This window comes from Haliotis rubra, unplaced genomic scaffold, assembly GCF_003918875.1.
Source record: "Haliotis rubra isolate DU_JTF1 unplaced genomic scaffold, ASM391887v1 Scf5, whole genome shotgun sequence".
Lineage (NCBI taxonomy): Eukaryota > Metazoa > Mollusca > Gastropoda > Lepetellida > Haliotidae > Haliotis > Haliotis rubra.
Genome location: NW_025767190.1, coordinates 4,007,978 through 4,031,257, shown reverse-complemented (window position 1 = coordinate 4,031,257; position 23,280 = coordinate 4,007,978). Strand labels below are relative to the sequence as shown.

The 23,280-nt window shown below is 40.2% G+C and overlaps 1 protein-coding gene across 1 annotated transcript in view; it reads left to right on the top strand.

Annotated features, from left to right (window-relative positions):
• The window catches only part of LOC124291751, a 28,847-nt gene extending 12,199 nt beyond the window's left edge, over positions 1 to 16,648 (top strand). Inside the window, exons 2-4 of the mRNA XM_046728823.1 lie at positions 1,795 to 1,914; positions 14,427 to 14,564; positions 15,304 to 16,648. Of these exons, the coding sequence (XP_046584779.1) occupies positions 1,795 to 1,914; positions 14,427 to 14,564; positions 15,304 to 15,536 (491 nt within the window). The 3' untranslated portion in view covers positions 15,537 to 16,648. The remainder of the gene's footprint in view (positions 1 to 1,794; positions 1,915 to 14,426; positions 14,565 to 15,303) is intronic.
• The last annotated feature ends 6,632 nt before the right edge of the window (positions 16,649 to 23,280 follow it).

Genomic DNA, 23,280 nt, shown 5'->3' with positions numbered 1-23,280 from the left:
GGACCTATCTGACCATATACAGTCTCTGCTTCGTGTGGTGCCGATACTCGGTTTACTGTGTACTAAATAATGTAGGTTTCTTCCAACTTCCATGTTAAAATTGGAACGGTGGTGTAGACTAGTGGTTAAAGAGTTCGCCGAAGACCCGAGTTCGATTCCTCACATGGGTACTATGTGTGAATCCCATTTCTGGTTTCCCCCGCACTGGTATTTCTGGAATATTTCTTAAAGCGTCTTAAAACCATACTCACTCACTCACTCCATGTTCAATTGAGATATGCATGTACATCCACAGACAAGTTTGAAAGGAATGTAAATGAATGTTGAGAAAACTTCGAAATACCATGTACTGTAACGCTTCAACCTACAGTGGTGAAGAGAGGATGAACGGGAAGGGGGTAAATGATGAGAGACGATATGTCATCAATGATGCACACTTCATCTTATATGCCTCAGCACCTCCTCCAGTTTATAGCCTCATATTCCATTGATTGTCATTATCTATATTCATTGGACGCTCTGCACCAGTCCTTTGGGGTAATCAAATTTTTCCACGAGAACAGGAAATTAGAGTCTTGCTAGAACCAATATAGGCATTCTCTACAAGGATCCCTTTCAAACTACAGCAACTACAACGTCTTCACTGGCGCCCCGTCGTTGCAATGACGTCATTGACGGAGATATCGATCGAAATGTCATCGGAACCTACCAAGCCGGCCTTATGAATCTCTGAAAACATTAATATGCCCCAGTAACGTAGTGTCCCGAAGTTATCCGACTGAGTTAGAAGGGCGACCATAATGGGAGTAATTGAGCGAGGAGAGAGTTTCAGGACAGAAAAAGGGAAACTATTATATGTCGGAAATCAATACCTTTGATTGTTTAATTACTGTCGTTCTTTCAAGACATAATAGGTATTTTCAAGGATGATTTATTAGGAGTGTACGTAGAAAAAAGCTTTGTTTATGTTGCCTAATTGTTATTCAGCTTCGATTTATTTTGTACTTCTTCGAATATAAGCCTGTGGTTTGTATCTTGTTTTTATCGACATGGTTGCTAATAAACAATGCTTCATGACAGTCGAACTGTCTAACTGTATTTGTTCCTGTTTCCAAGGGAGTATTTTCCACTGTGTGTGGACTTTTACTGACAGCCCTCAGCTCAGTCGGGATTCCAGAATGGATGAATTTCCATGGTAACCACGAACATAATATGGGAATAATGGTTTACGTTTTCTTCTAAAATGGCTTTGCGACTGAGAGACCGTATGACATTTAGACTTGGGCTTGGTAAACAGTAGGGCAAACATTCGAATAATAATTGTCTTTTTGTTTTATTTTAACCCCCATCAAACATGGTGTCGACGTTTTTCATTTGCCCGACTGTTTTGTCATCTATCGCATAACGTATTATTATGTTTGTCAATTGTTATTTACAACAGTTTGTTGTAAGACTTATAGGTACAGCCTTTTGAACACAGACCGGAGAAATCCTATCACTGGTCTACAGTAACAGAAATTTGTTATTGCTATGTTTTTATGAGTTCTGTTTCAAAAGTGTCATTGAATACAATATAATTACAGTTATTTTAATATATGTATTTTGAAGAAAGCCTTAACAGTTATTTGTCGGTTGAATAAAAACAGTGAACCCGTGTTACAATCGTCAGTGTTCGGGGTTGAAGTTCGACTTTAGCCAAAGTCCTCTCTCCCTCTCTTAAATTTTCCCACATTTCAAATCACAGTTTGACACCAATACTGCTGAAGGAACCCACATATTCTTGTGTTCTTTCAGATTACGATCGGAGCATGATTCCAGAATCTCATCGTTTTAACCCAACCAAATGCTTCACTTTCGTCACCGACTACAACGAGGACTCCGGTGTATTCACCAAGCCCGCCATGCAGATTGCACGTGAGTCACGAGCCAGTGTTCATTTCAGCGCCGTTTACTGACAGCTGTCAGTTGTGTTTGGCAGGTGTCATCGATTCATTTGGCTTCGTCAATGTGGACAATAGAAAACTGGCTGTTATACTGTGCTTGTCTGCAAATGACACTGTGATGACGTAGTACATGTCAGAGATATATGATCTTGTTGACAATATGATTATTGACATTTGACATCCCTGGGTGAAATTACGAAATAATGAAACTTATTTTTGATGGTGACCTTACTTCTATACGAGAGTATTGATCCAGTTTCATTTTTCATTAATATCATTTTGTCTTTACGAACTTTAATCAATGTTCTTAGGTATGATAGCCTGTGGTAAGGTGTCTGTTTCGTACATTCGCGGTAATTTTAATTTGTGTCTTACGCCAAACTCGGCAATAGTCCAGAGTTATCGTGAATGTCTGTGTTCGAATCTAGACCCGGCAATCCAGTGTCTGAAGGCTCGGAGAACAGCGACATACAATCATCCATGATAGACTTGACAATCTGATACTCAGACAATTCGCTATAATACAAACCACACATGACCAATTGCAGGAGTAAACCAAACTTTAGGTCAATAAAATGTAGTCTCACAATAGCATTGTGTTGCTTGAACAGCGTTAAAAAAAGATCCTATACAAAACTAAACAACATGTATCAGTCTCGGTTCTCCGTCGGTCAGTAAATATTAATTATAGTATTCATACAGTTTACATTGTTTATGTTACATTAACACGTTCTTTGTCTTGTTAATCGTGCCAACACGATCCTTGTGTTCTTAATGATATCATGTTAACACATTCATTTTTATTATACCTTTTTGCCTTGTACTGTTGATATAATATTAACATGTTCCTTGTATTGCTTGGATTGTATTATTAACACGTTCCTTGAATTAATACCCTGTCCTTTGTATTGTTGATAATATAAAATGAACACTTTCCTTGGGCATAGCGATTTTATTGCACACAGTATTGCAATTCCAGTTTAATTTGGTACTCTGTCCCAGTAGACATACGTCGATCATCAGTAATTTACACTTTTGGTATGAAAGGATGGATCGGGTATACAACCACGCACGGATACCACCCCACATAGTACAGCCATTCTATTTTGGTAAATGACCGCAAGCAAATCATCATTGAAGCTTCGTGTCGGAAATGGCATCAACATCTCCAATCACCATTGTCCGCACCAACTCAACATATCATTTTTCTCGCCCCTGTAATCAACAACCAGTCAGAAGGACTCTTCTAAACAAGACATGGATACGAATTTGCCAAAATTGCAGCCTCGTTCAGACGAGGGACTCGATATGTGAAAGCAACAACTTATAATGATATTCCAGGGGTAGAAATGTCTCCGATACATCAAGAGTGGGCAGGGAAATCTTGAGTGCGCTTAGCTGTGTTCCTGGGTGTATTTGAGGCGATTCACTCACGTCACTAAACTCGCATTTTGCTTCAAACATGAAAGAATGACTTTGATTAAATGATTAGTGTATAACGGCAATTGTCAAGGATAGTACAAAGAAGAAGTGTCCAAACTTCTTTAGTCGTTTACAAAATATACGAATGTTACAGATAATCAAACCAGCAGTCGAGCTGTGATCCAGTAACTAATATACTATTTAATAAAAGAAATGCATAACCCAGAAATCTGTTGCGAAAATGTATTTTAAAACATGTATAACTCGTCCACAAATCCTCGTCCAGACTTTAGGAAATTAATTTAGGGGAAGGAAATATCTATGCAACCAAGTGGATAATTTTAGATAACGGAGCGCCATGGTGACGACGTAGCACGGGCCCGACGTCGAGTCTCCTGGCTCTCAGTCCAATCTCTCTCAACCTGTTCCGTACAGTTTGACCGGATATCCTCCGAAATCCAGGCACCCTGGCTGCTGTGCTCTCACCCGTGTCAGTACGATCACGCAAATGTAGTACCCGGATGTACCGATCTTGGGCTACAGTGGTGACTCGAAGTCTGTCTGTACGGGGAGGGTCATTTGTTATACCTGTTTGGTTGTAACGAGCTGTAAGCCGTGATATCGTGCCCAGACTAACATTCAGACGCCTGGCAACACAAGATTGATAATCTCCAACGTGCATTCTTTCAATGGCGATGTTCCATGTCGCAGCGTCAAGACGTGGCGTAGTGATTTGGCCTTCAAAAACGAATGCCGATTTCCGAAAGTAATCTGGATTTTTATAGCCAGACAGTGCATGCACTCTGCTCACAATTTCAACTGGATGGGGATTTCTGTTGCGTTGTGGTGATGCCTTTTTAATCCTTGTAAGAAATCTCATCAAAATCAACATTTTCATGTAAAGTCGATTTTTTTACTTGTGCAATTGTGTAAAATCATGTTATTAACACTTTTGTTACATATTTTGACGACTGCTTGAACACAAAACGTAATTGATAGATTTTTTAAAATACAAAACGCCTATGCGTTTCTTTTTTGGGGAACGTATACTTCCAAGTCAACTCGAGCAAACATGCTACTCTACTCGCGGTTATATATACAGCTGCAGTCGAAACACGCCATAGTAACAGTATAGACGTAAACACATATAGGTAGACATGGAGAACAGTGGACCCCAGGGGACCAATGGCGTTTGCCTGGACATCGGGAGTGATTACCAGCAATGTCCAGGGGATATTGATTTAGTCTTAAAGGTCCTAATATTAAGTAATTAATTGCTATGTTGTGCAAAGGCCCAATAGATTACAGTGTCAGAAATAATTTCCTTCCTAATCAATGCATTACAGTCTTCATAAAGTCCCCACACGTTATCCGTTGCGATTGCTATGACGTCACACTCTCACTGAATAATAATAACAACTGTAAACACTTAATATTGTCTCTTGTACAGGGTGGTCAGGTCACAGTTTAAGACTTCTCGGAATTTCGATTCACGCCGTCATGCAAGTCAGAGGAACTGTATTTCTTTCGTACAATGACAGGCATATGGAATTTCCTCAGGTTCCGCAAGTGTGATCCTTTTTCCAATCTTGGTTTTGTCGTTATATGCCTGAAATGACGCCGGTTAAACTCGCCTATTTTCCAAAGGACAAAGACTCATGCTTACTGCCCTAATATGTCGCTGAAACACAATTGTTCAATTTACTCGATCCTGTGGCTATACCTGTATGACGTCATGTATTATGACGTCATTCTATGCGTTGGTAAGGCGTTATGATTGACGTTATCGGGTGGTCACGCTCGCTAAGTTGGTTGATGTAAGTTATCGCGCCCCGTTACTTAGATCGATGCTCATGATGTCTGTCACTTGATTGACTGGTGCAGACGTGAATATTTACAGATTTCTCAATCTCCCCCACACCCAAATCCCAAGCCACCCCAAACCCCTCCCACATATAGCTTGAATATCACTGTGTGGCGTTAAACAATAAATATATAATAAGAAGCAAGGAACACGGATGAAGCTACTAGGGCTGCGCAATATAACCGGTTTACCGGTATTTACCGGTTCAGACATGAAAACGATACGTATCGCGATACGCTGATCGAAAACCGGTATTTTGACATGCATTCGGAAAACTTCGGAAATCTTCGGATATTTCCGTTTTTTGAATGGTTCTTTTCCCCGTTTCATTAGTGCCAAATGTTACTTACATTTTTATTTTGTCATGATTAAAAGTTTTTATAAAAGGTTAATCAATCATAGTGATTTTGTTGTGTTTTTGCTTTATAATCCAGCATTAACTCGATTATAAGTAGTTTTTGTTAAAAAAAATAATCCTTGCAATATATTGCAATACATATCGCAATATATGCTTCTGCATCGCAATATATCGCAATATGAAAATTTTCTGCAATACCCACGCCTAGAAGCTACCTACAATCTCTTATCTACCACTGGTGTAGTTAAATAACCCAGACATGACAGTTTAACTCTAGCAGGATGAAAGAAGCGTGTGTTCCTCAACTCCTTTTGAGAAGTATATATATGACCTCTGTGCCATTGTTCGGTTGATATTATACAAGGGTACTCGTGCATGAGGTTACAATTTTCAAGTGTTTGTGAATATAGCTTTAGTATGGCTTCATGGGTTTACCATTGTCACAGTATGAATCCAGACTTGATACTTTTAACTTATAAAGAATGAAAATTGTATTCAGTTGTCAAAACTAATGTGTTTCCGTATTACATTGGATACGGTTAGCGGGATATCCACAGCTTGGGTTTGAAATTGCGAAGTGGAAGACTGTCATTGTGATCACTTTCTGATTGTTTTCTCATCTTTGTACCTTTAACGTCACGTAATGGCGTCACGATTGTTGTGGTTGGCCAGGGCAATTCTGAACGTGCAAATTATCAAGGAAATGTCTGCTTAGCTCAATGCCATCATTCAAAATTATAAAGAAAGTACCTCAATTATACTTTGGTTTCAGTCAGGGAAATCACTCGACTCTGTTGATTCCAGCAGCAGAATAAACAGATTGGACTGATTTGTCCATTAGTTATAAACATCCTGATATCAATTAAGATCAATTTCATGTGCGCTGTGGTTGCTAGGATACGATATTTATATTCCTGACTAGTCTGAGACGAAGATCCTAAGCCAGACTTCGTAACCGGGTTCTAGAAACGTTTCGAGACGATGTCTTGGCAGTGACAGCATGCCGTTATTTCGTGTATGATTTATCTTGTTCACAAAAAAGACCTTTCTTCCATCCTTGACAATTTGTGTGGGCAAGGCCACAGCTTTAAGCTCACACCAGTTAATATGTTTTTGCCACTTCGAACATCCGATCCCCGTTTTTAAACTTTTAGTTCAATTACAGATACCTGATCTGCTCCAGAATCCCTCGGACATTAATGAAAGTACATATACTCAAATCTGCCAGGTGAGGTGAGGTGAGGTGAAATTGGGTTTTACGTCGTGCTTGAGAATATTTCGCTCATATGACGACGTGCATGCGTGTGTGTGTGTATGTGCGGCTGCTTGTACTAGCCCAGACTGAAGCTGGTTTTATAGCGCTAGCCCACTGAGATACCATGCCGCAGTGAAGCATGAATACCCTACTCAGACACATTATACTGATTCCGAGCCGACCAGTCCTTGTTGTACCCATTAATGCCGAGCGCCAGGCAGGGACCAACAAGTACCATATGTTAACGTCTTTTGGTATGACGCGGTCGGGGATCGAACCCGCGACCTTCCGCTCTCCGGGCGGATGCTCACCACGGAGGCGGTCTCAAATGTGCCAGTGGTACATTCGGTCGGATATAGTAATGTCATGACGAAACACTGGGGTAGTGCTGTAACGATGCATCGATAGTATGTGTGACTATCGATACTTTAGTAATTGACTTCCGTTGATAAATGCGCAGCGCAAAATACAGGAAGTACCAGGTTCGTTTGATTTAGAGTTATCCGCCCCTGTTACCTCTTCAACAAACACGACATGCAACTCGGAGTTTGAAATTGTGAATAACAATAAGTTTATGTTTTAACTGTTTACTTGATCTGGGTTTCACGTTTCGTGTCAGTTATTAAAAGAGACTGAAACTACTTCAACTTGTTTTATTTCATATAGACTATACCTTCATTTGGTAAAGGCTTCAAATGAGATAATTCAATCCCTCAAAAGTCATCTCCACCTAGTGGTGTGTGCCTTTGTCGGCATGGGCATAGCAGCCTTGGGTATATGTTCCTCATGGGTACACAGTGTGAGGACTATTTAATGTCCATGTTATTCCTGCTATATTACAAAGACTGAAACTACACCATGTACTCATGGAAACTACACCATTCAGTGATAGTCATATCTGTTGAGCTCCCTGAAAGCTGATGATTATTCTTTTCTTCACATCCGGAATCAACAGATTCTCGTGATTTCTCCATTCCAGAATGGTGCGTACTAGCGGTGTTCCGATTAATTGAAATAATCGAAGATTGGTCGCAGTGACCAAACGACAAAGCAATCGATCACATTTTCTCATAATCGAACATAAACGATTTTGGAACTACTGTTTTAGTCTTTGAAAAACTCGACAATGGAACATATCTTAGAAGTTGTCAGGGCCAGAAAACGAGTTTAATTCTTAGAAAACTCACTTCACTAACTGAAAAGCCATGACTGAATATTTCTGTAAGACTCTTATGTTCATGATATATTAGTCATCACTTTAAAGTAGCAAGTTGCATCATGTTATACATATCTGCGTTAACAACCTGGATTGGAAAATCTGAAAAATCTCGCTAACCAATTTTTTTCGATGATTGTTCGTTGGTAGTGAAGCAATCATCAACTGAGAGATTTCAACCAATTCCCAACACTAATAGTCATATCTGTTGAGCTCCCTGAAAGCTGATGAGTCTGAAAGCGGAATGATTATACTTTTCTTTACATCCGGAATCAACAGATTCTCGTGACTTCTCCATTACAGAATGGTGCGTACATATGAAACAAAGATGGCGTCAGACAACAAACAAAAGAAGTCACCCTGTCTAGTGAAAGTATCAATAAAAGTCAACAGAGATAAAGGGACAAGCAACACTCTAACGTTATGGAAGCATTGGTAAAACGGCGATCTAAGGTGTCGCAATAGTGTGCTGGGATCTGTTTGTTGTGGCTTCCAGTTCCAGTTCATCCCGGACATGCTCAAACAAAGCGTCTTTCCGGAGAGTGGAGGGCTGCTTGTTCTATCCCCGACAGTCTCGTAACAAAAGACATTACAAGATGCATGATCCTGGCTGCACTTGCCTGCACTCGATACGAGATTAAACAAGCACAGAGTCAGTGTGTTCTGTCCCGGGGGTATCCGTGTTATCGCGGTGGGCTAGCACTAGACTTGAAGAAGTACGGACTAGTACAAATAGTCAAGGATATCATACGTGATCTATTCTTGACAGCCCGTGTAGATCCGGGTTAGAATTGATTTTCAGTAACCCATGCTTGTCGTAAGAGGTGTTTAACAGGATCGGGTGGTCAGGCTCGCCGACTTGGTTGACACATGTCATCGTGTCCCTATTGCGTAGGTCGATGCTCATGGTGTTGATCACTGGATTGTTTAGTCCAGACTCGATTGTTTACAGACAGCCGCCATATGGCTGGAATATTGCTGAGTGCGGCGTAAAGCTCAACCCACTCACCGTAATGAGGTTTGAATGTTCTGAAAACATGATGACATTATAAGCAATATAGAGCCCTTGACAAGGACATATTATGATATTTGCCGATGGGGGGTTTTGTAGATTTTCTCAGCAAAAACGTAATGTATTATACCTGATTACTTTTATATGACCACAATTATAGATGCGAAGGACTACAGCACGCCTTTGTATAATGTCAGATTTTTGACTCAAATAGCATGTTGTCAAAGTAAACAGTCGGCGTGTTATTTAACATGGGGATATCCACGTCCCTCTCCATTTACCGTAATACATAGGGGGGGTGTTCTGCTTTAACGTGATCACGTGTAGCTATTTAGTTACAACGGTGGCATGTGGAGTGATTGCTAAAAGTATCGTTTAGTTACATATGTTTTGTTGAGGTTTTGTTTGTATATTTTCTGTATTACAAGATACATATATTAAGCGTTGTTCTATACAAACATATGGGAATGGTCTTAGTGTAGTCTCAAACTTAGACTTAGATAAAGGATTGGAGCGATGAAAGAAATAATGACATAATATAAATTATTTTACAATAACGAAATAAAGTAACAGCTGAAGTATAAGGATAAATTCGAAAATCAATTCAAACTTAAGAACACGATTTCTTATGGACGACGACTTCTTTAATGTTACAATAAGGCGAAGTTTGGATGTAAAGTACTGTCAAACCGAAACAAATTCTTGAACACCGAACTTCTATTTATTGTTTGATTGCTCAGTTCATATTCACGTGTCACAGTTCCTTGTATAATTTGGACGTGAATGTCAAATGTATGTTGAATTATCTGAATATCCTTGTGAACTGCCGGACGTGTGTGTTATGTCTCCGACTCTTGTTACCAGGTTACCAATCCATGGTGTTACACTGTTTGGCACCCTCTGTGATTAAATATCTGCCGCCTTGTAGTGGGTGGAAATCTCACATCTGTCCGCACTTTTGCCATTAGCGAATGGTAAATCAAGATGCCTTATTGCGCTATGGTTTCCAATCCAAATATATGAATAATACAAATGTAACAATTATATAAACTAGGATGCATTTCACAAATTGCGAACAAAGAGGGCTAAGATGAAAATAATTTTACCATCAAAGTTAACAGAGATTTTTATAAAGGTAAAGTAGAAATATTCTCTCTCAGTATAAACCGAGCAAATAAGTAATTCGCGAAATTCGTCTTCTATGTGTATATTACAAACACGACACAAATTAGCTTGTTTTTTACAGTTTTTTTGTGTTAGATTTTCTGAATACATAACATTTGATAAGCTTTAGAGCCTGTAGGTCTCGCGAGGCGCTCCTTCCGGTACTAAGCTGGTAAGCCGTCTCCCTTTGCGCGCGCCGACTTGCGATATGCGAAACGGGGCCTAGCCTACTTCCGGTATCAGATTTCCGGTGACAAGCGTATATTCAAGAACCAGTTCTAGTTCCAAATAGCGCGACCGCCAAATATGACTTTACTAGACCTGAGCAAGTCGTAATGGTTGGTTAATTTGGGTATTGGAACCTGTTAAACCTGCAAGGATGATCGGTTCCTTACAGTCAACTGACAACCATGAGACCATTTGAAAAGGTATGAAACGTTGTCACCGGAAGTACTAAGGTCTTGCGAAGTGCCGTGACCTACTTCCCGGCCCTATAATTTGAATGATAAACATGATCTCAGTTCTTCTTCTAGTCTGTCTTACAGACCCTGAAGCAAATATATCCAAAAAGCCCACGCAAGTCTAGAAAATATGGCAAGTCTAGATTTCCACAGCTTATGGTAAAACTACATGGTGAACACACTTAACATAGATGATCCCATGACTAAATCGTTTGCGACAACAATGTTTAATCCGATTAATCACGCTATGGGATTAAGGCGTCGACGTCCTTAAAAGACACTGTTCTATTAATGTAGTGAGACGATCTTGTGGTGGTGTCGTTGTCCAGTCCTACCACGCCCAGACCTCATTGCAACCCAACCCGTCTGACGGTCTTTGTCAACAGTCCGCCATTTTGTCTCAACAGAGATACCGTCTCGTATGCATTTTACGACTGTGAGATCGACTGGCACGTGCGTCACATGATATTCATGCATGATGTCAGATTTCCTTGTGTTTAGATGTTGCGTTCAAATGCAACGTCACGGTATTACAAATGTACATCCCAAAGATTGCATAGCTACATTCCAATCACTGGTTCCCAATTATCTGTGGGTACTATATATTCCTGATGTAAGGGCAGATAGGTTAGCCTAGTGGTCAAAGTGTTTACCCGTTAAATCAACAACTCAAGTTCTATTCTCCATGGGACCATAACGTGTGAAATATAAACTCAAACATTGCAAACTGCTGTCGTTGTGTAAGATCACGATACCATGTACAATAGAACATTTCTATAAGCAAAAGGAAGATAGATGTATTAGGATCACAACCTCCACCCAACAAGCCAACTATTGTCAGCCAGGCTACATACATCTGGAAGTGTTCAGCCAAGCGCGATCTCGCGAGATATCGCTTGATCTCATAACAGGATCAGGAACTCTCGTGGGAGCCGGAGTTGTATGATGAACGCAGTATTAAACCTTAACGTCTCTCTGGAGAGCACACACTTGTTATTGTGACACCATGAATAATATATGAAGGTGAATGTTTACGATTGTTAGAAAAAGTATCAACTGAATACACAACACTAGGCTGAATATGGACAATGTAATTAGTAATATCCCACAGCGCAACAAACACAACAAAAAATTCAGAAATCGATATTCGCTGCAAGTATATCCTGCACAGCCAGAAATCGATATGGATGTATGTATTGTGTAATTGAAGGTCGGTCAAATGAACTGCTTCGTAATGAGAGAGTACTCAGCAATATGGCATGTGGGGCTGATACTTACTTCATTTGAAAATGTTTGTAAGTAAAGTGAATATTTCAGGCATGTGTGCATCAACCCAGTGCCACCCTGTTCCGGAATATCAAATATACCAGTGATCAGTGAAAAGTCCGGAATATATTTTTCAAAATTAACATTTTAGACCAAATAGCCAAACAACTTGGATGTGTATTTCTGTCATTTTAAAATATACATTTCTTCGAGTGCTTCTCGCACGTTGTGTATCAACCATTGTTAGCCGGAACATGAACACAAAAGCAACTTTGGAATGTGTACACGTTTGAAAAACATAGCCAAACAACTATTTTTCCTACAAGACTAACCACCATAATTCCCATTAACAATTAAATTTCACGTTTCATTGTGGCCTGTGTTACTTACTGTGTCTTGATCCACTACGATTGCTGCTGGTTTTCTGTGTTACTTGCTGTGTCTTGATCCACTACGATTGCTGCTGGTTTTCTGTGTTACTTACGGCGTCTTGATCCACTACGATTGCTGCTTGTTTTCTGTGTTACTTACTGCGTCTTGATCCACTACGATTGCTGCTGGTTTTCTGTGTTACTTACGGCGTCTTGATCCACTACGATTGCTGCTGGTTTTATGTGTTACTTACTGCGTCTTGATCCACTACGATTGCTGCTGGTTTTCTGTGTTACTTACTGCGTCTTGATCCACTACGATTGTGCTTGATCCATCTACGATTGCTGCTGGTTTTCTGTGTTACTTACTGCGTCTTGATCCACTACGATTGCTGCTGGTTTTCTGTGTTACTGTGTTACTTGATCCACTACTTGCTGTGTCTTGATCCACTACGATTGCTGCTGGTTTTCTGTGTTACTTGCTGCGTCTTGATCCACTACGATTGCTGCTGGTTTTCTGTGTTACTTGCTGCGTCTTGATCCACTACGATTGCTGCTGGTTTTCTGTGTTACTTGACTGCGTCTTGATCCACTACGATTGCTACTGCGTCTTGATCCACTACGATTGCTGCTGGTTTTATGTGTTACTTGCTGCGTCTTGATCCACTACGATTGCTGCTGGTTTTCTGTGTTACTTACTGTGTCTTGATCCACTACGATTGCTGCTGGTTTTCTGTGTTACTTACTGCGTCTTGATCCACTACGATTGCTGCTGGTTTTCTGTGTTACTTACTGCGTCTTGATCCACTACGATTGCTGCTGGTTTTCTGTGTTACTTGCTGCGTCTTGATCCACTACGATTGCTGCTGGTTTTCTGTGTTACTACGATTGCTGTGTCTTGATCCACTACGATTGCTGCTGGTTTTCTGTGTTACTTACTGCGTCTTGATCCACTACGATTGCTGCTGGGTTTTCTGTGTTACTTGCTGTGTCTTGATCCACTACGATTGCTGCTGGTTTTCTGTTTCTGTGTTATCCACTACGGCGTCTTGATCCACTACGATTGCTGCTGGGTTTTATTACTTGCTGCGTCTTGATCCACTACTTGCTGTGTCTTGATCCACTACGATTGCTGCTGGTTTTCTGTGTCACCTACTGTGTCTTGATCCACTACGATTGCTGCTGGTTTTCTGTGTTACTTACTGTGTCTTGATCCACTACGATTGCTGCTGGTTTTCTGTGTTACTTGCTGCGTCTTGATCCACTACGATTGCTGCTGGTTTTCTGTGTTACTTGCTGTGTCTTGATCCACTACGATTGCTGCTGGGTTTTGATCCATGTGTTACTTTACTTGCTGTGTCTTGATCCACTACGATTGCTGCTGGTTTTATGTGTTACTTGCTGTGTCTTGATCCACTACGATTGCTGCTGGTTTTCTGTGTTACTTGCTGTGTCTTGATCCACTACGATTGCTGCTGGGTTTTATGTGTTACTTGCTGTGTCTTCATCCACTACGATTGCTGCTGGTTTTCTGTGGGATGACGGGTGGAAAAGCCATGTTGACGACTTATTCTCAGAACCACCAGGCAATGGGGTACTATAAAATCCACTGACCAAACTGGAGGCCCGGGTTTAATGGTTGGAGAACATTCTTAATGCTCCTTTCATGATATGAGTTAGGAATAGAGAAACGCCTGGTCATTTGTCCACCCACACAAACATTTTCCAGCGCCTTCAGGTCTCATTCATTCATGAATTCTCTGTAGTGATTCCGAGTCGGACTTTGGCTTCCATAAACAATGCCAGTTGTTAAAGCATCGTTTTCAGATCGCTGGTCATGCTTTCAATTACTGGTTTGTCTGGTCCAGATTCGATTAGTGACACGTCAGAGAGACATGGTATAACTTGCTGACGGCGATACTATTCACCCACTCCCTTAACGTTCTTATTTCTGCTGTATAGAATACGTATAAATGCATCCTAATAATGGTATATGATAATGATAAAAATATTGCTGATTGTTTTGCTAATTACCACAACAACACCGCTAATGATGCACAGTGGTAATAATCTGATATTCTGAATATATTACAGGTCTACAGAATTCGGCTGCTTCCTGCTACATCGTTGTTCTCATCGACCTGGTGACGGCAGGTGTCGTTGGCCTCATCGGCCTCAGCCAGAAGCAAGTTGCCAGCTGCATGGTGACGGGGGTGTTGTACTGCATGGCGGGTGAGTCGATGACGTCATTGATGTGATGAATGACAACGATCTATCTCGAGTTGTACAGAGTTGCAAAACGAAGTGACGTTAACACGTTCATCATATTATCATATGTTTATCTTATATTTCATGTTCATCATATCATCACATCTTAATTGTATCATATGTTCAACATATCAACATACGTTCATTGTTCGTCATCATGTTAATCTGTCATCACGTCATTGCGTTCATGCAAGGGCAAACTCTGATGGAATTGATTACGAGTACTTGATGTTAACGCTTTTGCTGTACATATTGCAATATCATTTCCTAAAAAAGATGTTATTGAACATAGCAATTCAGGGGCTGATTCAGGATTTTTCTTCTATTTTCCTTTATTTTTGGAGGGGGTTGGGGTGGGGTGGGGTGGCACACATACATCATGAAGTCCAAAGGTTATAAGGTTATGGGGAAAAGCTCCTCGGGTATTATCTTTTCGGGAGGGAGTGCGCACACGCACACGCACGCACACGCACGCACACACACACACGCACACACACACACACACACACACACACACACACACACACACACACACACACATACACACGCCTCAGTTTGCAGTGTAACTGTTTTCAGCCCAGTTACGGTTTATACACCGTATGTAAATGTCGAATTCAATTTACAAATGTATGCTCTCTGTTGATTTGATTTTAAAACATCATCAAAACTTCTTTCTTTATTCTGATGGTATTTCACATTGCAGCACTGTTCGGCGTGTTCGGCTTGTCCATGTTCCACACGAAGAATTACTACGAGACATTCCAGTGTTACGCTATGGACAAAATCCCAGAGCCGCTGTGCCCCGCCCGGCATGTGGACGTTCTGTGGGCAATACCCCTTGCCTGGCTGGGGGTGGTGTTCTGTGTCATTGCCTGCATATTGTGGCTGATCGTCGCGAGGGCATTACGGGTCATTAAGGCGAAGACGATGTTGTGAAGCCGTTGACGTCGTCCTTACACTGACACGCTGTTGAGACCAATCAGAAGCTGTATGGCCAAGTCCACAGGGTCTATTTGTATGTGTCTGTAGGCATCTCATAGAACTGGATTTAACGGAAGAACACGGGTAGCATAGTGATTATTCGTTATTCCGTCACCTTCACGCCCCTGGTTCGAATCCAGTATGTGTTTAGTATGAGAAAGCAATTCCGAAGACAATCACACATACATGTTATATCCCCGCTAAGGTTGTGCTTGAAATGTTGCCCCGAAACATATCTCATTTAATATCTTTGACGAATGACTGTTAAAGTTGTGGCAATATGTTTCACCGTGCTGAGATCACGTCACATGAGTCTATACATAAGGCCATCTTAATAATGAAAGCTTTATAACAGTTGACCGTTGTCTAAAATACGATATTTATTATACACGCCTTTACCTGTTACATAGGCAACAGCCATTCTCAATAACGATTAAAACTGGGATTTAAATACTTAAGGTTTTACGAAAGGTTTTTGCAATTCTAAAACAGTTGAACTACTGTGGATGATAAGCATGGGATTTTACAAAACAAAATCTTGGCAACACATCATGTATTTTGAGAACATTTCCATCTAACTCGCACATAGGCTTTAATTTGACAGGACATACACATCAATGAATATTCATGAGGTTCCGTCCCCCAAGTCCGTCCGTGTAGTAAATGTATCCATTATTATAGAGGAGCTCCGTCAGTACCAGATCATGTGTTCTGTTCATGACGTGACCAGGAAGTGACGTCATTGGTTGAATATTGTCACGATGTTTTATGGTGATGTGAACACGTCATTTGCCTTATCACATATTGCACACAGTGATAATAATGCATACCGACATTGGTCTGGAACACTGGTTTCATTAATTAATTTCATGGTTACAATTTTACGCTATTTACCACCGTTTCTAGACTGGTGCTAGACTTTGTATTACGACGATATATCCATTGCCTATGTATACAGTGAAGCAAATGAGCAGTGTTTTAGTCCGCGGTAATTAGGGACCGTTCATAATTTATGGCTAGGGGGTTGATGATGATTTTTATGGAGAAGCATGTACATTGTGAATGCCCCCCCTAAAATTTATGTACAAATGTAAGTCGTAAGTGACAAACCCCACCACCACCCTTACATGTCATGTACAAATCAATTACCCCCTTCTCCCCTCCCCTACTTTTAAGCATTTGTTTTAATATTGCTATGTACAAAATTGCTGATGCCCCTAGTAGATGTGTAAAACAATGCTGATATCCCCTCCCCCTTAAAATCATCAACGAACGGTCCCTTAATATTGTTTTATCAGAGCGTGAAGTTCAGGGGGTGGGTGAAGCCGAAAATTATGCAGATAATTCCTAGACGTGTTTGGTCAAAGTGTGTAGGAAGTATATTTAACATCAAGTATTTTAATTTATACCTCTCTGCTTATCAAAGTATATTTAACATCAAGTATTTTACTCCTATTTATACCTCTCTGCTTAAAAGTCTGTGTTCACCCTAACAGAAGGTCGGGTCAGGTGAACCTTCTGGTCATCCAATCAGCGCAAAGCTTATAAAATCTCTAAGAATTCAGATCAGCATATCTGATTTCTGTGCCTCGAAAACGAGCTTAAACGACCTTTCCCGAATGTACAAAATGACTACCGCGCTATTATATTGTGCTTCATATCTTACACACACATGGCCGTCATATCTGCTTCTTAGCTTCGTGTTATCTATACTCGAAAGGGAGTGCTATCAAAGCGACTATACGTGTATACTGAATGTTTTTCATGTTCAACAAAATCAAAATGTCCGAATCGATGTGGCAAAGGAAGGAAGTCGAATCGCTGTTGAAAGCTGACATGTGATTGGCTCAAGAACCCACGCCTCCTTCATTCAGACTGGATGTCAAAGGTCACTGAGAATTCATCAGACACGAACTTCTAAGGTTTCCAAATCGCGACACAGAGAGATATTATATTGGAGTAAAACACTACGAAAATTGTTTACGGTTCAGACAGACCAATCTTCAGGATTATAGCTTTACTCGACGTAATACTGGTTTCCTCATCCCAACATGTCGTATTTCAGTAAACTACGTTTCTAACGAACACGCGGATATCACGAACTATCGTTGTATATCTTGCAACAAAGGCGTTATAACGAACTAAAATAAGTAGTCCCTCTCAACTAACCGCATCTTACTGTTTTTTCAGCTGTAAATAACACTGGGCTCATGATATAATAGATTTGAAAAATGTTAATGTTTTGAATTGTTGAAAATATTATTTGCTTTTCTTTTTAGCGTACCACGAGTTTTGTGATTCCAAAGTACCGAATTGTTTTCAGAAACAGGCTTCCATGTGTCTTCAATACCGTAATTCTTCTATGATTCTAAAACTGAGTTCGTTTAGAAAGTGCCGAGCAGGAGACGTATGTCCACGCGAATTGCTTAACACGAACAAGTTGCACAACCAACAGACATCCACGATATGTTTAAAGGGAGATAACTGCTACGTTTCCCTTGACGAATGACCCTTGACGAATCGCGGTATTTGTTTGTGCAATATGAGCGTCTGTTTCCTTTTCTGTCTTGTAATGCTCGGTATGGGATTATCTGCATGCAGTGTTATTGACTAGACAGGTAGCTGTCTTCCGGAGGTTTTATACACCCTCTTGATGAATGTTAATTGTTTTACTTGTGAATTGCAGTCCTCTTCAGGTCAATGGCGCCTTCACTTATGTAACTTACTACTACTACTACTACTACTACTACTACTACTACTACTACTACTACTACTACTACTACTACTATTACTACTACTTCTACTACTACTACTACTACTACCTCGTAAGGATGGGAAAGCCACAATAATTCGGTGCGCCTAGTGGCTGCAAGAGTTGTATCGTCTTCAGGGAGTTGAGATTGATAATTCGATGTGCCGTTGATATTGACATCCAAAGATCGAGGGAAAAGGATACCAGCGCCTTGACCATGTACTAGTTGCGTGGATATGTGCGCTATATAAATATCCTATACTACTACTACCACTACTACTACTACTACTACTACTACTACTACTACCACTACGACTACTACTGCTACTGCTACTGCTACTGCAACTACTACGGCTAATTCCACTGCTACTGCTACTACCACAACTACTACTACAGCTACTACTACTACTACTACTACTACTACTGCTGCTGCTACTACTGCTACTGCAACTACTACGGATAATTCCACTGCTACTACCACAACTACTACTACAGCTGCTACTACAGCTAGTACTAACTACTACCGTACAATGCGCCATGTCACAGACCACACCATATCTAGATTGTATCGGCAATATATACACTTATCGCAGGGGTGAAAATAACCCATTGCCCTACGTCCTAGTCCAGTGTTTTTTTTCTGTCGGGCAAGCAAATTTTATATCACGCTGTACCGGTGTCCAGTTGACTTTCCAATGTTAATTATGTTGTTTATTTGAAAAATCAACAAGAAAATCGGCAGGTATAGTGAACAATTATCAGGGCAAGTGATTTTACATGTGCCAGCGTACCGGAGTACACTAGCAATTTTAAAGTTATTTCCACCCCTGCTTATCGTCCTCATTTTTACAATATTATTTTCATACATTTCATAAATGTAAATAGCATCACCTGCGCTGTACATACTTCAGCGTCTCCGTCAGTCCGTAAACCATAATTTCTCGACAGTTGAATAACGTCGGATTTATCAAAATAGATTGGGAATAGATTCCATCTGAACACTACAGCAGCTTATTAGTTTACTTGAACCAGTTTGCAAAAATGTATTTTGCAACAAGATAGTATGCGAGAGAGAGAAGGTATGATGAGGGGAGATCCCCCCCGTTTTGTTGGTGTACATCGGTGATGTCACTCACTACCAGCTTAGTCGTTTGTTCAAAATGAAATGACTCTTGCACATCTTGTGAAACATGTAAGCACGTTTGAACCTTCCACCGCCTGCAGATGTTGTTCGATTCAGAGATGTTTGTTTGTACATGTAAAGATTCTGTCACAACATATGTTGTACTAGTGAGGGTTTTCTATTTCCAGGATAATTAGATATGATAAATATCACACGTGTTTTTCCCTCTGAGATTAACTCATGTTTATTTCCTTTTTTATAATTCAGTTACTGAATATTGATCAAAACACGTTTACGACATACTTTTTGCAATTTTGCAATACAGTTTCAAGCAATACCATTGTGTTTAAACGTTCAATTTATATACATGTACCTAGAATCCATCCAATCTATTACTGCTCTTAATAAAATTATGACAATAATATGATTTTTAAAGCCAATATTTTGGATCGCTTTTTGCTTGTTTATATGCCATAATGTTGTTACAGCCGAGTTATCTTTGTTGTTTAATTTACCTGTTCTGTTAATTAAATCCATTGACAATAAAGCTTTTACGAGAACGATGTCTTTTAATGTGTTCAATGTATTGCTGTGTTCAAAAACTAGATGCGTTCAAGCGGGAGGGGAGTAGGTGATGACTACATAGTGGTTACAGCGTCATCTCGGGTTCTTTTTCTGGTGAACCCGCCTGGGAAATTGTTCGAATATTGGAAAGAGCGCAATAAAGCGCACGTAGAGTGGCCGATGTCGGAGGGAGACTGAACTGACACAAGGCCAAATCACAAAGCACAAGTGGCACTGTGGTCTCACCTTAGGCAAGTAAGTTTGTTCAAAATTGCCTCTGTTTACCCAGCAGGGAATGGGTACCCGGTAAGATAAGTCACAGGCAGCGTGGGTTAACCGGGGTAATAATGTCTTAAGTAGCGCTTTTTGTGTCCATTATTTAAATCTTCATGTGCGAATTCGTGAGTAAAATGCTGTTTTGAGTATTTCAGCTACATCACAGGTAGCTTGACGAGGGGGAAAGCAAGAAGAATCTACCCCTTAACTATGTTTGAGACAACCACGAACACCGACGAGGCGCTAATTACTAATGCAGTCAGCCCTACAAGCTGTCAGTAAATCAAGCAGTCTAAGGGACACAACTCTGTATATCCCGTTATATCGTCACGTCACGCACAACACAAAATGGTATATCCCTTGAAATGAATTATTAAATATATCCTACTGTAATGTACATCTGTCTAGAGACGCTTTTGTTCACGTAAATTGCACAACGAACTGTTGTAATTGTTCAAACAGTGCCAGTCGATGAACCGACAAGGCCAGAGTTGCTTTGAAAGTGAGTAGACGAATCATCCGACCCCAAGGAGCTTCATAAATGTAGAATAAACAGAAAACATCAATAACTGCTGTTATCAATATGCACTATATATTATTTATATATTTATATATATAAAATTGATAACTGTTGAAATGTAACTTTAAACTCAGAAACGAAATACGCACATCTATGAGATGAAATAACAAAACTGTAAAAATCGAGTCTGGACCAGACAATCCAGTGATCAACAGTGTGAGCATCGATCTACATGGACATACAATCTCTAGCGTGTGAAGGTTATTTCGTTACGGCTTTCAGCTGCAGTTCTGGTGTGTTATTCATAGTTTGATCACATCAGCTCCTGTTGTTTTCTGTATTTCAATTTTAGAGGGGGCTTTAATTTCTTATGGTCTGTTTAAACACTTTCCTTAAAGGATTTGGTTTTAAAAGAGCTTGAATAATTATAAATTATGAAGGATTTTGCCGGGACCGAGATGTTATATCGAGACAACCGAGATATCGAGTTGTCAGAGTTCGACACAACGGTGCTCGACTGTATTTGAAAAAGTATTGTCATATTTTCAAAAGTCATATCCATTTATACACACGAGAAGTCATTTATAAACATTTTGAATTTTGAAAGGGGGTGGGGGTGGGGTGGGGTGTCTTCAATGTGGTCTTAAGTTCTTTTCACAAAGTTTTAAAACACCCTAAACAACACACACACACACACACCTCTCTGGATCCGCCAATGATAAAGATAGCAATATATACTAAGAGTAATGTGATACCAGATTAACTATGAAAATATCGGGTGTTCTTTGACGTCTTTTGAGTAGCATATTCGTAGTTTAGTGGCAACGCATACCGTCCGATGTACAACGACAATAAAGATGGTATTTTATGTACGCTTCGAACCGTCCATATCGTGCGACACAATCGCCAGGGCAACATGTGGTCACTGGGCCCTCCAAATGACCAACCGGGGAACCGGCCACTCAAAAATACCGAAAACAACATTTACCAAAGGGTTTCTTTATTTTAATCACAATTACCTCAGCAATTAAGTGAAGACTTTTAACTCGTGAGTCAACACTTGTATTATTTTTGTTTACTGTTTTTTCGACAATATGGTTTGGGTGACAATAGAATTTATGTTTTGCTTTGGATTACTTCGTCGAACAATTACTGCCATCAGATTGTTCATTAGACTTGCTTTTTATGTTGTTAATGATCTGATACACATTGTGGTATTTTAAGTAGGGCTGTGCAATATTACCGGTATATACCGGTACAGCATCTCGCGATACGATTATCGCGATATGGTTCAGATTCTGCAATATATTGAGTCATCTAGAGTTAGCTCTCTTTGCATTATCTGCCCTTGTACTTTGTCTAAAATCAAGCTGGACTTTAAGTAACTGTCAGATGGTTTGTTCTTTCAAAGATGTGGGGGCCGGGGGGATATGTCATCTTCTGATGACTCTGGTTGCACTGCTTATAGTCAGTGAAGCCATTTCTTGACAAATGAAGTATTCCGACAAAAGTGCTAAACAAATTTTGTTCCGATTGGTTTGAACCGAACAATAATGCATATTAAGAAAGACTTTCTCTGAACTCTGAAATTCGACTAGGATGAATTTGACCTTCATCATTGACATTCCTCACTGGCCCTGACTGACAAAACAATAGATTGGCACAGTCATCGCCAACATAACCACCTTGGAATATGTTTGAATATCGCCTTTTCTTGAGCTAAAGAGAGACTGTCATTGCGCGACAAGTTAAACAGCTAATTTGTGTGTGACAATTTATTAATCCGCCACTGAGTTTTCATCAGACTCTTCAATGTAATTTTCTCTTTTTCTGGAATCCTAAATTACATTCCTAGCTATAGGAATGCCAGTTTGCCCGACTGAGCAACGGCGATGGCAGGAGATGTTTTGCAAAACAAGTACAAACATATTAGGCGTATGTTGCTTTTCGAAAAAGCACAACTTTTCATAGACGTATTGTTTGTTTGTTTGTTCGTTTGTTTACGCCGCCCTCAGAAATATCACATCTAAATGACGGCGGTCTAAATCGAGTCTGGAACAGCCAATCCAGTGGTTGACAACAGCAGCACTGATCAAAACAAATGGGATACGATGATATGAATCACGCAGGCCGTCCTGACCCTATGTGAAACTGATACATTCCGTAGTTGGCTAATCCTTAACGGCATGCTTCGTATTCCTCTAAAATGTGAGTAAGTAAACAAACGCAGACATCGGCCATGACTGACAACTGGCCCATGCCTAACCCTTCAACGTTTTAAGCAACACTCGAGTAAGTGGTGTTTCCATTGACAACGTTACTGCGTTTCAGTTGTTCCACCTCACTAGGGGACATTTTTCCATCCTTCAGTGATGCGGATCTTCTTACTTTAAAAACACAGCAATCCTTATTCAAATTTGCATCGATTTCAAGATGGCGGCGTTTAACGTCTGCTTGTCACTTG